The sequence below is a fragment of the Podarcis liolepis genome (assembly GCF_965112155.1).
Source record: "Podarcis liolepis genome assembly, chromosome: 11".
Taxonomy (NCBI): Eukaryota; Metazoa; Chordata; class Lepidosauria; order Squamata; family Lacertidae; genus Podarcis; species Podarcis liolepis.
This window is the reverse complement of record NC_139565.1, coordinates 8,798,690-8,814,868: the sequence shown is the minus strand read 5'-3', so window position 1 is coordinate 8,814,868 and position 16,179 is coordinate 8,798,690. Positions and strand designations below refer to the sequence as shown.

The following is a 16,179-nucleotide window of genomic DNA, read 5'->3' as shown; positions in this document are numbered from 1 at the left end:
AAAGAAGGGTACCACATTGAGCAAAAGATTTCTGCATCGCAGGGAGTTGAACTAGATCAGGGTTTTCAAAACTTGGGTCGCCAGTTGCTTTTGAACTACAACTCCCATCATCCCTAGTTAGCAGAACCAGTAGTCAGGGGTGATGGGAATTGTAGTCCAGCTGGAGACCCAAGTTTGGGAAACCCTGGACTAGATGATAGTTGTGGTCCCTTACAACCCAACAATTCTATGAGTCTGTGATAGTTATATAGGTGGGGAAATGGTCTCAGACCTAAGGGAAGATTCAAACCCTAGTCATGACCCACCAATAAACTGCTACCAACTTGTTTGGGAGGTTTGCACCGCACAAGCTCTGTTGAAATGAACAGGGGATATTTAGCTGTAGCACTTGTTAAAGTCCACTCATGGCTATTTCTTGCCCATCTCTTTTGACAATTAGTCTGATTTTGGCTCTTGGTTACATAGATCAGCTAAGTCGCCATTAGAGAAGTTGCCAGGAATGAATCGGAGCGATTTCTGAGTGAAATGCTATCTGGAACAGTCCAGCTGTTTCGTTTCATTTGCTGTTGTCTTTACTACTACAGACTTCTGAACCTGCTGTTATAATCAGGTTTTATAATATGGAACTGATTTGGGAAGCCAGCAACGCACAACACTGTTCAAAGGATGCCTTTTAAATGCCTTCATCTCTGTATTCTCTCTTCCAGATCAGATCTAGCTTTCAGCATGGAAGGCTATGCCTCTGTGTTGCTGAACGATGTCTTCACAGCAGCAAATGGTGTTTACACAAAACAAAAAATTGACCCCAAGGTAACTATGTGGGGATTTCATTTCCGCGGAAAGATCATCTTTGTTCTAAGAATTTATGAATATGTTCATAGACAGCCTTAATTAGGACTTGAGTAAGATTGTGAAAGTCAACTTCAATTTTGTACATACTGTCCCTGCTAAGAGGTTGACAGTACAGCAGTTAAATATTTAGGTATTTAGTTAATCGTTTTCCAGCTTTGGCCTTCACACTGATGTCATGATTCTAAAAGGATGTGTCATCTTTCTAAGAAGCCAGAAACATCTCAGAAAAGGAAATCTAAGATTGGCTAGCTGCTAGATCAAGAAGGAAACTGATCTTTATGCAAACATAGACACAGGGAGCTTTGTAAATCTGGGCTAAAGTCTTGGGAAAGCTGGGCTGCATTGGGCCCAAGGAGTTGCTGCCCATGATTCGACTCTCAGCAAAATTCAGTTATCTCATTAGCTTCTCTTGCCTTTACACTCCCTGTATCCTTCATTAGACTAATTCAAGAGATCTTCACATAACTGTTACGATATTTTTTTGGATTAAAAAAAAGAGCACAGTGTATGGCAGCCATGCAATTTTTTTGGAATCTTATTCCTCGAATCCTTGCTGAACTCACTTTGGGAAGATTTTTAACGGCCCTGGTGTGTTGCAGTTTGGAGATGGTTAGAACAGGCACAGAACCACTAGATAGTGAAATTCAGGCCATGTTTCTTCATGAGAAAAAATGAGCAGAGCATAGTAGCATGTAAATGGGCTTTTACTGGCAGTTTCTTCCCCACCTGCTTGTAACATATTTCTCTTCCATCCTCCCGCCTACTTCTCAAATATTGATCTTCTGCTTCCTAGGAAATCTACTTCTGTGTTTGCTATCTTAGCCATTTGCTGTCACCACCTTTGCTGGGTTCAGCTTGTTTTGGGGGGGGGGGGTAGAAAGGAAGTTCACATCATATATGATAGACAGAGCACCGGCTAGACAAAGCACGATTGTTGGCAGGAGTGAGACCTTCTCGCCATATCACACTTGTTCTTCAGAGACCTGCACTGGTTTGATTATTTGCTACCAGGCCAGGTTCAAAACGTTACTATTAGTATGCAGAGCACTTAGGAACTTGGGACCAGTTTACCTGACATAATGTTTTACTCCATATATTCTCACTTGACTGCTTCTATCTGCAGAACTTTTCCTATGATAAAGGTAAAGGGACCCCTGTCAGTTAGGTCCAGTCGCAGAAAACTCTGGGGTTGCGGTGCTCATCTCACTTTACTGGCCAATGGAGCCAGTGTTTGTCCGCAGACAGTTTTTCTGGGTCATGTGGCCAGCATGACTAAGCCAGCATGGCCAGCATGGCAAACCACAGCAGGGCACAAAAACGCCATTTACCTTCCCAGTACCTATTTATCTACTTGCACTTTTCGGCATGCTTTCGAACTGCTATGTTGGCAGGAGCAGGGACCGAGAAACGGGAGCTCACCCCATTGTGGGGATTTGAACCACCAACCTTCTGATTGGCAAGCCTTCGGCTCTGTGGTTTAGACTACAGTGCCACCCATGTCCCTTTTCCTATGATAGGTGCCACATAATCCCTGTTCAGCGTTTCCCAAAAAATCAACCTTTTAGTATGTCACCAACCACACTTTGCCTATTGATATTAGGCAAGCAGCGTTTTGACGCCTGCCAAAACATTTTGTTTAGACAAACCTGCCTAGATGCCTAGAATGATGATGCAATTTTTAGTTTATTGCGGGGTTAAATTTTTTATGTTTTAAATCATTGTTTTAATTGTTTTTACCAATAAGTTGTGTGTGTGTGTGTGTGAGAGAGAGAGAGAGAGAGAGAGAGAGAGATTCTCTATGTAAACCACTTTGAGGTCGCCATCTGACCCCACCCATCTTCCCTCCCTCCACCTCCCCCCTCCCCCCCCTTTCCCCCTAATGTCTCAACAAATGAAATGGATTTGTAAAAATGCTATATGGAAAAAATACGAGGCATTACACTTACTTCTGTAAAACAAGAAAATCTTTAATAATAATAAAAAAGATGGTAAGATGTTTGAGTGTCTACTCCAATTTTGGTCAGTTTTAACCAGGCCTACACAAGCATTTCATAGGTAGGACTTCACTGAGTTGATTATTTAGTAAGAAACCTCTTCTTACAGAAGCATATATTACAGAAACTGCAAGCATATATTAAATGGATGAATTGCTTTCTTGCTAGAGTGCCATTAGATCTTTAAATACAAAATTCCCCCGTGGCTATTGTGATCTTTAACTAGCTTGTCAAACAGGTGTGTCTGTTTTATACAGGAGCTGGGAAAATATGGAGTCATTTTTTATAATGCCTGTTTTATGGTAATTCCTACAGTTCTCATAAGCTTCTTCAGTGGAGACTTCGAACAGGTAAGCTGTGCTTGCAAACCACTTAAGTCATTGTAATACATCCATTGTCTGGGATCCTCATTTCTGTTCTCAGAATGGTAGGAGTTTCTCTTCAGCTCATGGAAAGAAGATAACTTGAGTAAAAAAATTCAGGGAGAGAGGGTTTCCGGTGACCATTGGCAGCTGGTCAACAAAGCCCAGGGTCAGCATTATGGAACGGTTCCCTAAAATTCATCAAGGCAGGCATAATTCTGACAATGAAGGGGGACTATAACCACTGGAAATTAGAAGCATGATTGCAAATAACAATTGGCAACAAAAAATGTAAATTGGCAGTCTTTCTGCCCAATCGAGAACAAGTGTGTTTTAAATAGGGAAATATTTTATGCAGATGGTTTCAGGGGTTGCATAGCAAGACTTTTTGAAAGAAGAAGGGGTTAATCCTTTGAATCTTGCAGAATCAAAGTCTTCCTGAAAATGGCCATTAAAGCCAAATGTAAATGGAAAGAATTGATTCAAATTTACAAGAGGGGGGAGTTCCCCAACTGCAGAGCGGCCAACAGCAAACAAGTCCTCATTATGCAAACTTGGTGCAACAGGTTTGAGAAATTAGAGAGATCGCAAGTAAACATGGGGCACAACTTAAATTTCCTTTATTTTATCTTCTCTGCACATTCTAAATGCATGTCTGGGTTTGAAACTGACATGAAAACAGCACATATCTAACCTTTTGTGGGGGTCGTAAGGAATAGGTCTTTAGATCCATCTTGATTGCAAGATGATTCAAAAAATGCTGGCGGTTAAATTTAGAGCAGACATCTTGGTGCAATTCTCAAGCATCAGATATATCAACCTTGTCATCTTTCTGTTTATTTAACTGGGTTATTAGAATATCTATTTTCCATAAAACATACCTAAAACATGTCCTTCTTTATTTTTATAGGCCACCAACTTCAAGGAGTGGACAAATGTTTTATTTATCTTTCAATTTCTTCTTTCCTGTGTACTGGGGTAAGGTGTCTTTGACAAGTAATCGCTGGCTGGGTTTTTTGTTTTGGTTTTTTCATCCGGCAAATCTGCTATTGACCTTTATATAGTCAGCAGGTTGGGATTACAACTAATAACTACAGCAAAACCCTAGGAAGATGAAGAAACCCGATTGGTTCAAATAGGGTTTTAATTCCCCATCTTTAGGGCAACGCCCCAGTTTATTTGCCAGGAAATTCAGAACCATGTGTTCTGAAGCACAAAGAAGGTTGTGAAGGCGGTGGACTCTTTGTTGGAGGTTGGGTGGTTATCTATCAGGGATCCTTTAGCTGTGACTCCTACATGGGACTAGATGATCTTGGGGTCCCTTCCAACTCAACAGTTTTATGACTCTGTGATTATATGATGCAGAACAGCGGCCCTCATTTCATTGGTCTCTGAGAGAGCAATTGTCAGGCTTCTGGAAATTCTATCCCTCCCCCAGTGGCAGCAAGAAGCAAAGAAAACAAAGAAGAGTTCTGACTAATGAGTTTATTCAATCATCACAACGAGACAAAAGAATGCAGTCTGTCTCCCATTAATGGCATTGCTCCAACTGAGCTCCTTCCCTGTCCTTTCCTAGCAACAGCACTTTCCCTTATGGTGGCCGACAGGGACTAATTGTCTCTTGAGTCCTTTGCTCTTGTACTCTCAATGGGTGCCGGGTTCTGGGAGAAGAGGGGTCAGAAATACTCTCCAGTTATAACGTGTCAGAAGGCTTCTCTGACTCTGTCTCCCCTTCCTCTTCTCCCAACACCTCCCAACTCTTCTGTTCACCTCTCTCTGAGCTGTGACCTTCCTCAAACCGCCACTTTAATACAATGCAGTCGTACCTTGGTTCTCGAATGGAATCCGTTCCGGAAGCCCGTTCGACTTCCGAAAAAGTTCGAAAACCGAGGCATGACTTCCGATTGGCTGCAGGAGCTTCTCACACTCAATCGGAAGCCGCGTCGGACATTCGGTTTCGAAAAAAACCTTTGCAAACTGGAACACTCACTTCCGGGTTTGAGTCGTTCAGAAGCCAAAACGTTCGAGTCGCAAGGTGTTCCAGAACCAAAGTGTGACTGTACTGCCTTCCAATTCTCTGGAAGCTTCCGGAGAAGGGGAGTGGGCATCTCCACCATTCTTCCTCAATCTCGTCCCCTTCAGTCCAGTCCCTGACAGCAAGTCGTGTGGCAGTTTTGGATAGCCCACATCAGGGTGGATTTGATTTAAATCAAATTGATTTAAATCACTAGTCACTAAGGCTTGATTTACATCATTTTTTTTACAGAAAGACCCATTCTTGCTGGTATAATCTTAATATTTACAACCAGATGAAGGTTTCATTTTTGGCATAATAAATTTTCAGAGTAGTTTTTATAGTTATATCAAAAATTACTGATTTGGTTATACTATTAGAAATACATAGACAGATAATTATTAAATTACTGTGAGGTTTAATAAGTTACCTGTTTATATCTGTACAACTTTTCTGCTGTACTTTATTGGAAGGAGGAAAGTAAGAACAATTCAAACAATTTATTTAACTAAAACGAAAACATTATAGCATTATGTATCCATGTTTGTTAACTGATGTAGCTAAACAGTTTTTTAAAAAAGAAAACTTAGACTGAGTTTTGGCGCACATGAAAAGCTTAAAACAAACCCTTATTTCTTGATGGTCCATTATTTGGACCATAATGTAACTTAAATAGAAAACTATCTTTAGTAAGATTTTTCCTCCACAAGCATTTTATTTTGAAAATCATATATATATATATGATTTTAATTTTTAAAAAATCGGATTTAAATAAAAGAAGTCAGATTTAAAAAAAATATTATTTTTTAAATCATTTATTTTTATTCACTCTGGCCCACATGGAACGATGTGAAAATTGTATAGTCAAACATGGGTGGTGAAGTCCACACAAGCACAGGTTTTTATTTAATCATCTTACACATAAGTCTCCCAGCTCAACTTCTTTTAGATCACGCTGGAGGAGTTAAAAATATATACAGCCCTGTTTAAGAGGAGCAGTGAAATGATGGTATCATAAGTTTGCAATCCTGTGCATGCTTGCTTCTGGGAAAAGGTGCACAGGATCAAGATACTATTTTCTTTTTTACTTTAGGTTCCTTCTGATGTATTCTACAGTCCTCTGCAGCCATTATAATTCTGCCCTCACAACCACAGTGGTTGGTGCTATAAAGGTAAGCGAAACCAACAGGACCTGTTGATGAGTGACAGCATCAGAACTAGCTGTGGAATCCATTCAGATTTCATTTCCGTCTTCCGATAGGGAAACTTAATTTGTTTGAAGGACGGTGCATTTGCTAAAGAGAAATGGATTCGACGGGATACGCCACAAAAAGTGGGCGAGTGAATTTTATTTCGGTTAGCTCATAAAATGGCAAAGACAAATCGTTCCTGAGCCTATATTATCATGATAGGCAAACAGGCATCTTGGACCAGTAAAACAAACACCTAAGAGGTCATGTTTCTATACAATAGGAGACAGTACAAGACGTATGAAGACTGGGTCTGGTGTGAGTAATCTTATACTTGGAATAAATTGGAAGGGGGTGGAATTAATGCTTAGGATTTCTCCAGACATGATTTCTTAAGGGGAAACCATATTAGGACTCTAATATGTCTGTTCTTATCTGTACTATGTGATGCTGTGCTCTATTGACATTGTACTGCGGCAGTTCTTACCATTTTTGCTTTCTTCGCCTCTCTTCTATTTTTGGTATTGTTATTTTTGAAAATCAAAATTTAGAAATATGATAAAAGTTTATTTATTTTGGGGAAGAAAAGCAAACCCTGAGAGGTGAACAAAGACGTATTCATTAATTGCCCTTAAAAAAAACCTTTATCATGAGAACTGGGGGCTTATAAATACTGTGGACATTCCTAGGATTCTGAAGATGTGGACAGTGCCATCATGAAGGCCAAATACTTCTTATCTGCAGTTCATAGCCTGATGAGATGTTACTCACTGAACAAATATCTCTTGTTTCCCCAGGAGGGCAACACAATGTTTCAAATGAAGGGAGATTGCTGTGTGCATTAAAAAACAGAATAGCATGGGGGAATCTTTTTCTTCTGCTGCCATGGATCCCACATATTATTATTTTGAAGTTTTATTGAGACATACAGTGGCACCTCAGGTTAAGTACTTAATTCGTTCCGGAGGTCTGTTCTTAACCTGAAACTCTTCTTAACCTGAAGCACCACTTTAGCTAATGGGGCCTCCTGCTGCTGCTGCCGTGCCGCTGGAGCACAATTTCTGTTCTCATCCTGAAGCAAAGTTCTTAACCTGAAGCACTCCTGGGTTAGCGGCGTCTGTAACCTGAAGCATATGTAACCTGAGGTACCGCTGTAGTGGCCATTACTGACAACCCAAAAGTACATGTTAGTTTCAATTCATCAACATTAGATCAGAATATTTTCTTAACTGCTTGTAATTCTTGAGAACAAGTATGCCTTACAGCACAGTGATACTAGGAGAATATAATAATTATAATAATAATTTATTTATACCCGCCTGTCTGGCTGGGTTTCCCCAGCCACTCTGGGTGGCTTCCAACCGAATATGAAAAACAATACAGCGTCAGACATTAAAAACTTCCCTAAAACAGTTGTCTTTTAAAAGTAAAATAGTTGTTTATTGCCTTGACATCTGGTGGGAGGGCGTTCCATAGGGCAGGCGCCACTACCGAGAAGGCCCTCTGCCTGGTTCCCTGCAACCTCACTTGTCACAATGAGGGAACCACCAGAAGGCCCTCAAAGCTCGACCTCAGTGTCCAGGCTGAACAATGGGGGTGGAGATGCTCCATCAGGTATACTGGACCGAGGCCATTTAGGACTTTAAAGGTCAGTACCAACACTTTGAATTGTGCTTGGAAATGTAATGGGAGCCAATGAAGATCTTTCAGGACTGGTGTTATATGGTCTTGGCGGCCACTCCCAGTCACCAGTCTAGCTGCCGCGTTCTGGATTAATTGCACTTTCCAAGTCACCTTCAAAGGTAGCCCCATGTAGAGCGCATTGCAGTAGTCCAAGCGGGAGATAACTAGAGCATGCACCACTCTGGCAAGACAGTCTGCGGGCAGGTAGGGTCTCAGCTTGCATACCAGATGGAGCTGGTAAACAGCTGCCCTGGACTCAGAATTAATGTGCGCCTCCATGGACAGCTGGGAGTGCAAAATGACTCCCAGGCTGCACACCTGGTCCTTCAGGGGCACAGTTACCCAATTCAGGATCGGGGAGTCCTCCATACTAGCCAGCCCCCTGTCCCCCAAGAACAGTACTTCTGTCTTGTCAGGATTCAACCTCAATCCGTTAGCTGCCATCCATCCTCCAACTGCCTTCAGACACTCACACAGGACCTTCACCGCCTTCATTGGTTAATAAGTTAAAGCATGCCTCTTTATTTTTTTCAGAATGTGTCCATCGCTTACATTGGAATGCTAATTGGTGGAGACTATATCTTTTCCGTGCTGAACTTCATAGGGCTCAATATCTGGTGAGTGGGGGTTTTGAATTGCATGTCCAGTTCACGCGGCGGACAGGAGACATGGCTTTCTGACCGTGTGTGTGTGTTCTCTGCTTTCCCCCTTCAGCATGGCAGGAGGTCTGAGATACTCGTTTCTAACCATACGGGGAAACGACAGTCCTAAGATCTCCACAGATGAAGAAAAAGCATTGCCAGATGCCAAGAGCTAGCAGAAACAAAAGGAAAGAGAATCTGGGAGAATGCAGCTCCTGTGGAAGTTCAACGCAGAAGCGGCTGAGGAGTGGACGTTCTACCTCATCTCGCGTTGCGGTCCAGGGCATCCTTGTTAGACAAGGCATGATCTTGGAAACAGCCAGCCGCAGGCATGTTTGATCATTATTTATGTAGTAAGACTAATTACAATAGATGGATGGGTGGCAGGGTTTGGGAATTTGCTCCTTCCACGGGAAATCTTTGTACTGGGTCAAATCCAGGGGTCCTTCCTCCATGTTTATTCTGTCGAGGGTGTTGAATCGCCTTTTCCCCCAGACTGCCTGTAGCTGTGGGTAGACTCCTTGCTTAAATTTTTGAAAAGGATTGACCAGAAGATACAGACTGCAAAATATTGTTGTGCTAACAGCCACACATGTGTGGACTTCGGTTAGGAACTCGACGGCACACATCTGCCATGCCCACATCTAGCTGCCTTGGTTCAGAGCTTTAGAGATCTGGGCTCCATTGTACTGGTTGGAGGATGGACTTAGATGTCCCCATGGCTCCCCAAGGCTCTAGGATGCTGGAGATGAAAGGGCAAGAAATATGTCATTTGCAAAGGCAACTCCAGTGCTATCCAGAAACTAGCCATTCAATTGCAGAGATTAATGTGATCTTGTGAATATGCCCCACCAGTTTTGTGGGAGCATGGGTCTCCAGTATGATCTGCAACCTCCAGATACATTGGGCGGTCTGGGGATTGATTGCACTGAATGATCTCACTGGATGCCAAATATGCCATGCAGGGCATGGGCGCATCCGATACCAAATACATTCTGTGCCTTAAGGATGAACAGCAGGTTGGCGTTCACTGGCATGGACCCTAACTTCTCTGAATGCAGTTCTGCTCATGGAATTGGGGTTTTCCCTCTCCCGCTTCCAGCTGAGCCTCTGGCAGCCCATGAAGGTCAAGGAACCCTCTAGAATGGCACAACACAAGCTTTGGGTCCAAGCCAGAGTGTTTTTATTAAGGGCTTTCCTTCTTACTGTGCTGGTTCTGTTTGTTTAATTCTCCCAGTGGGACAATTGTCTTCAGCCAGATCCAAACCTGACTCCATCATCTCTTGCTATGCTGTCGGGCTGTTCCAGGTTAATTGGGCTAATTGGGTTAATTGGGAGAAAGCCAATGGAGGTTGAAGTATTAGGTAAGCTGCAGTGCAGGGCAAAGTTCCTTAAAATTCCTTTCTCAGACACTTTTCACCTTTAGAACAGGAACATTTTAGATGGGAGACAGAGGTACAGAACGTTCATAGCTAGTGGCATAAAATAATAACACAGGTACAGAGGTTGGCTGCTTGCCGTTTGCAGAACCCGAATTGGCTGCTTAATACCTCAGTTCAAATCACTTGGCTTTTGCTTAAATCTCCCTGGCAGGAGCTGGGATCCTCAGGCCAAGTGGAGTCAAATGTGGCCCCTCCAGGTCTCTGTCTGACTCTCAGGATTCTGACCAGAACACCGCCAGCAAATGACACAAGTAGAGAGGAGATTCTAATATTCCTTTACCATTTGGAGAATTTTTGGGGAAACGTTCTTACTATTTCATTCGCCTGCCTTTCCCCACTCATGAAAACCCTAAATTGGGAGCTTTGAATAGGTTGCAGTTTAAGGAAGCAAGAGGTACTAGAATGGTATTCATTAATATATCTGAGACAATCAGGTTTTGGGTATCTTTTGCTAGCCAGTCTGCACAGTGCAAATGCATTGAAAGGAGGTGCTGTAAGTACTTCTGATTAAGTACATGAATATTGTGGCACATATGTTCTAGAGCAGGCATAGGTAAACTCGGCCCTCCAGATGTTTTGGGACTACAGCTCCCATCATCCCTAGCTAACAGGACCAGTGGTCAGGGATGATGGGAGTTGTACTCCCCAAACATCTGGAGGGCCGAGTTTGCCTATAACTGTTCTAGAAAAATGGAAATATCCATAAATTCAGGGAGAGGAACACGGCGGATTGAATGTATTTTGTCAGCAGGTTGCCAAAGGAGATAATTATGTGGTGATTGATGATAGTCAGACATAAATCTTGAGATGGAAATATCCCTAAATATGAAAGCACTCAACTATCTTGTAATGGGATACCTTCTTGTAAGTCATGAAAATAGTATCTGTTCTGTTTATAACTTGTTCATATCTGTAATTAAACTGTCAATTCCATCTATGGCTTTTCTATAATAATAATAATGATGATGATGATGATGAAAAGGAATAATATTTACGTTATGCTATATATGAATGAATATGAAACGAAAAATCTAAGAAGAAATTTTTAAAATTCAATTTACTGTATCAGTTATATATCATTCATGTAAACAATTCCACATTTCACACATGTTACAATACATAAAATGGGATCTGTGGCTTTGTGGCAGAGTATGTGGTCTGTATGAAGGATGTTTCACTCATCTAAAAAAGAAAACAAAATGAATGTAAGAGGGCTGGGAGGCCCTGAAGAAACTGCTGCCAGTCAAAATAGTCAATACTGAAGTATCATAGAGTTTGAAGGGATCCTTCAATGCAGGTTTATAAACTAAGCACCCATGACAGCTGGCCATCCAACCTCTGCTTAAAAATCTTCAAGGAAGGAGAGTCCACCACCTCTCAGTGAAGTTTGTTCCACTTTCAAACAGCTCTTACTGCCAGAAAGTTCTTCCTGATATTTAGTTGGAATCTCCTTCCTTGTAACTTGAAGGCATTGGTTTGGGTCCTAGCCTCCGGAGCAAGAGAAAGCAAGCTTGCCCCATCTTCCATGTGAGAGCCCTTTAGATACTTGAAGATGGCTACCATATCTCCTCTCAGTCTCCTCTTTTCCGGGCTAAACATGCCCAACTCTCTCAACTGTTTCTTGCATACAAAATATCCTGTCTCATGAAAAGTGGTTGGAGTCTATGCCCTTTGGCTCCAGTCAGTTCTATGATGCTACTGTCGAATAAAGGGGAAAAAATTTCCTTTCCTGGTTGCATAACCTACGATGGCGCCATGAGCATCCGTTTCAGGTTTGGGGGCATGTATGGTTCCATCGTCGCTACCTGGTGTAGTGAACTGTGTGAGGCTTGCACACTCTGAACGAGCAGATCTGGTGCCCCAAAACTGCTGTGCCTGAAGGACAGGCTTAATATGTTTGCATTGAGGATTTCTCTCTTATTGGCCCAACACTCCTTGTGTGATTCTCCCAGTGGAGATATGAGTGATATGGGATCCCTTCCCTACTTCCCACCTGTCTGCTACACCCTCTTGGACCCACTGAAGAGCCTCTCTGGTTAGGGGACTGTGGCAATCACACACAGGGCCCCCGGATGTTTAACGGTCTATTGACCCTGTGCCGCCACTGCGATTGCTTTTTCCGCTGCCACCACCCCATATCTCACGGGGACACACGGAGTCCAGTTAATTGTTAACATAAACAAATGATCAAGTTTATTTTTAAATGCAGGAACAAGCTTATGGTTTCAGTTAATTTTTCTCTTGTCAGTTTCTTATTCTTAGTTCCTACAACTCCAAACTGATTATTCCCAACTATCTATCTGACTCCACCTAACAATTCCTCTCACTCTCTCACAATACAACTTTACCAACCCACACCTAAACCTCCCTCTTCCTTCTTCAACTCCCAAACCTCAACTCAACTGAACTCAACTCTCAACTGACTTTCAAAACCTCCCAGTCTAACTTTTATTCCCCCCTTGCATTCCACTGGCCAATCATATCACACCTATTTTAACCCTTTCCTTATGACCCATCCTAGGAGGCAAACGCCACAGGGACCTATGGAATGTCATAGAATTTGGTGCCGACTTCAGTGGGAGTTGGGAAATAGACAACATCAGGAAGCCCCTTTATTCATTTCCTCTTAGGCAATGGCATCTTTTGACCCAAGCCAGTATACTTGAGTATGAGAGTTCATTTTTATTAGTCATTTAATTCTCTCCATAAAACTATTTTCTTCAGCGATATCCAAACCTATTTCCATAATCATTTGCTGTACAGTCACAGATAGGTAGTTTTCCCTTTTGCTGCTGGATCACTTGAGAAAAAGCAATGAATAGCCAAAGAGCATAAACATGTAGGCAGAACATTCACAACCTTGCAATGGAAGGGGCAGAGCTGGCCTGTAGCTTCTCCAGGCTTAAATGGCTGCTGGTCTGGTCATTTCTGGGTTTGATTCACCCATGCTAGGTAAGGAGCATCTGGGCATGTAGGAGACCATCAATCTTCCATCACAGATCAGAGCTGGTTTCTGGAACTCTGTGCAGGGCAGGAGATATCAGGAATAGGAAACAAACACCCAGTCCATGTTTCTTCTGTGGTTCAGAAAAATCCACTTGGGCAAAGCTACAGCTTCACTTTGACCCAGCTCATGCTTTAGATTTTTCTATCCAGGACAGGTTCTAAAACAGGTATAGGCAAACTCAGTCCTCCAGATGTTTTGAGACTACAGCTCCCATCATCCCTAGCTAACAGGACCAGTGGTCAGGGATGATGGGAATTGTAGTCTCAAAACATCTGGAGGGCTGAGTTTGCCTATGCCTGTTCTAAAACATCAGTGTGGGGACCTGTTTGTTTCCTCCCAGCCTGATTGTGTGATCCTTAAAGTTAGGGCTGAGGTGCCTGTGGCCTTCTGTATATATTACTTTCCAATTCCCGTCAGCTTTAGGGAACATGTCCAATGGCCAGGGGTGATGACAGGTCTAGCCCAACAACTTTTGAAGACCACAGCTGCTTCCTCCCTGCCCAATGAGTCAAAACTTGTTAAAAGCTGAGTACACTTCCACAACTCTGCATGTTCAACAGAGATGCCATATTCAGAATGATCTGATGAAAAGAGCCCCAGTATTAACTGGGGAGCAATCTTACATTAGTCAGGACAAGTATAGTGTGAAAGATCCTGCACACTATTATTATTTTGGGTTCTTTTCCTTTAAATTTTTGCAAAATAATTACAAATAAATCCATAGATAGAATGATTGTATACACATATAAATTTATGGAAGCAACCAAATACTTCATCTTAGTTTGTAGAGAATATGGTGCACTGGTACAGAAAACCTCAAGAAAAGGGTTGTTACATTGATGTTTCTGTTACTTAAAATTTATGTTGTTGTTTAGTCGTTTAGTCGTGTCCGACTCTTCGTGACCCCATGGACCAGAGCACGCCAGGCACTCCTGTCTTCCACTGCTTCCCGCAGTTTGGTCAAATTCATGCTGGTAGCTTCGAGAACACTGTCCAACCATCTCGTCCTCTGTCGTCCCCTTCTCCTTGTGCCCTCCATCTTTCCCAACATCAGGGTCTTTTCCAGGGAGTCTTTTCTTCTCATGAGGTGGCCAAAGTATTGGAGCCTCAGCTTCATAATCTGTCCTTCCAGTGAGTACTCAGGGCTGATTTCCTTCAGAATGGATAGGTTTGTTCTTCTTGCAGTCTATGGGACTCTCAAGAGTCTCCTCCAGCACCATAATTCAAAAGCATCAATTCTTCGGCGATCAGCCTTCTTTATGGTCCAGCTCTCACTTCCATACATCACTACTGGGAAAACCATAGCTTTAACTATACGGACCTTTGTTGGCAAGGTGATGTCTCTACTTTTTAAGATGCTGTCTAGGTTTGTCCTTAAAATTTATAGACCACTCTTATAAGAATGAAGTTGCCTATATTTTACCACATTGTACTACGACCTTTAATATGTCTCAAAATAAAAAAATGGGAATTCTTTCATCTTGAACTTAATTAAAAATAAATAAAATCCTTTTTGCAATGAATTCGCTGTCTTTTTGTCTCCCCTTTCCAACTGCCTTGTCTGCCCTTTCCTAGAAGTTAGCAAATTTCATCATATAAGCACCTTCCCAAACTTTAGCTCCCGAGGCACCTAGAGATAATGATATGGGAGTTTTCTGTCTCTGACAGATGACTGTTTTGGCCACTATTAATAGCTGAAAGTCATTTCCCAATCCTCTTCTGCTTTAATATCCTTACTCTGTCCAATTATACAGTGGTGCCCCGCAAGACGAATGCCTTGCAAGACAAAAAAACTCGCTAGACGAAAGGGTTTAGCGTTTTTGGAGCTGCTTCGCAAGACGAATTTCCCTATGGGCTTGCTTTGCAAGACGAAAAACGAAAACGTCTTGCAAGTTTGTTTCCTTTTTCTTAACACCGTTAATACAGTTGCGACTTGACTTTGAGGAGCAACTCATAGAACGCGGTGTGGTAGCCTTTTTTGAGGTTTTTGAAGACTTTGGTGATTTTTGAAGCTTTTCCAAGACTTCTTTTGCAGCCATTTGGTAAGTTAAACTTTTAAAACTTTTTGAGGGGTTTTTGGATTTTGGGTTGGGGTGTTTGGAATTCAAGGACTTGGTGTTGGGGAGGGGTTTGCAAGAATCTGGAAGCTTGTGTGTTTTTTTTCTGCATTTTTATGATTTTCTGTGACCATTGGGCCACTCTGCTGTTTTTTTTAAAAAAATCTGGATTTGAATATCTGTGTGGTGGGTGGCTGGGGGAACAGTTGAGGAGGGGTTTGCAAGAATCTGGAAGCTTGTGTGTTTCTTTTCTGCATTTTTATGATTTTCTGTGACCATTGGGCCACTCTGCTGTTTCTAAAAAAAAATTCCGGATTTTAATTTCTGTGTGGTAGGTGGCTGGGGGAACAGTTGAGGAGGGGGTTCTTCAGCAAGAAGCAAAGAGTGGAAGAGGAACCTTCTTCGAGTTGTCCCCCAGAGTCTTAGAAAATGTACTGTACACTTTGTTGATTTTTAAATGTTTTTCTGTCATGTTTAGAAACTTAATTTATTGTTCCTTCAATTTTTGAAATGCTCTTTACAGTATGTGTGACTTTAAAGAGCACTTAATAAACTCTTGTTGTACCAAATTTGGCTTTGTTTGGACTTTTTTTGACCATAGGAACGCATTAATTGAATTTCAATGCATTCTTTGGGATTTCGTGCTTCGCAAGACGAAAAATTCGCTAGACGTCTCCCTTTTCTGTGTTCCCAATTATAAAGTCATGTTCAGCAATACATCACCTTCTCTCTTAACTTGTTTTAAATTGTACGTTTCAACTATTATGTCTCCAATTTATACCCTATGTTGCAAATATTTTGGTATTAAGCTTGACATAATATTATGTCAAGGGAGATGTGAGGGAGTCGAAAAAGAGGGTTATGGAAATTTGGTTTATGAAATTGAACTATCTTTTATGTTCTTTATATGATTTTTTGTCTGTTGTCCTTCCTTTTT

General features: G+C 41.9%; 1 protein-coding gene and 1 long non-coding RNA gene across 2 annotated transcripts in view; one reads left to right on the top strand and one right to left on the bottom strand.

The window, feature by feature from the left end:
* The window catches only part of SLC35D2 (solute carrier family 35 member D2), a 30,711-nt gene extending 19,596 nt beyond the window's left edge, over window positions 1-11,115 (top strand). The window contains exons 7-12 of the mRNA XM_083465062.1: window positions 708-810; window positions 3,104-3,196; window positions 4,119-4,186; window positions 6,316-6,394; window positions 8,630-8,712; window positions 8,810-11,115. Of these exons, the coding sequence (XP_083321188.1) occupies window positions 708-810; window positions 3,104-3,196; window positions 4,119-4,186; window positions 6,316-6,394; window positions 8,630-8,712; window positions 8,810-8,912 (529 nt within the window). The 3' untranslated portion in view covers window positions 8,913-11,115. The remainder of the gene's footprint in view (window positions 1-707; window positions 811-3,103; window positions 3,197-4,118; window positions 4,187-6,315; window positions 6,395-8,629; window positions 8,713-8,809) is intronic.
* A 102-nt stretch (window positions 11,116-11,217) lies between these two features.
* LOC310688497 lies at window positions 11,218-14,915 on the bottom strand. The gene is made up of 2 exons (XR_014516959.1): window positions 13,038-14,915; window positions 11,218-11,360 (listed from the first exon to the last, which is right to left on the bottom strand). It is a non-coding gene; the product is annotated as an uncharacterized lncRNA (long non-coding RNA).
* Between the last annotated feature and the right edge of the window lie 1,264 nt (window positions 14,916-16,179).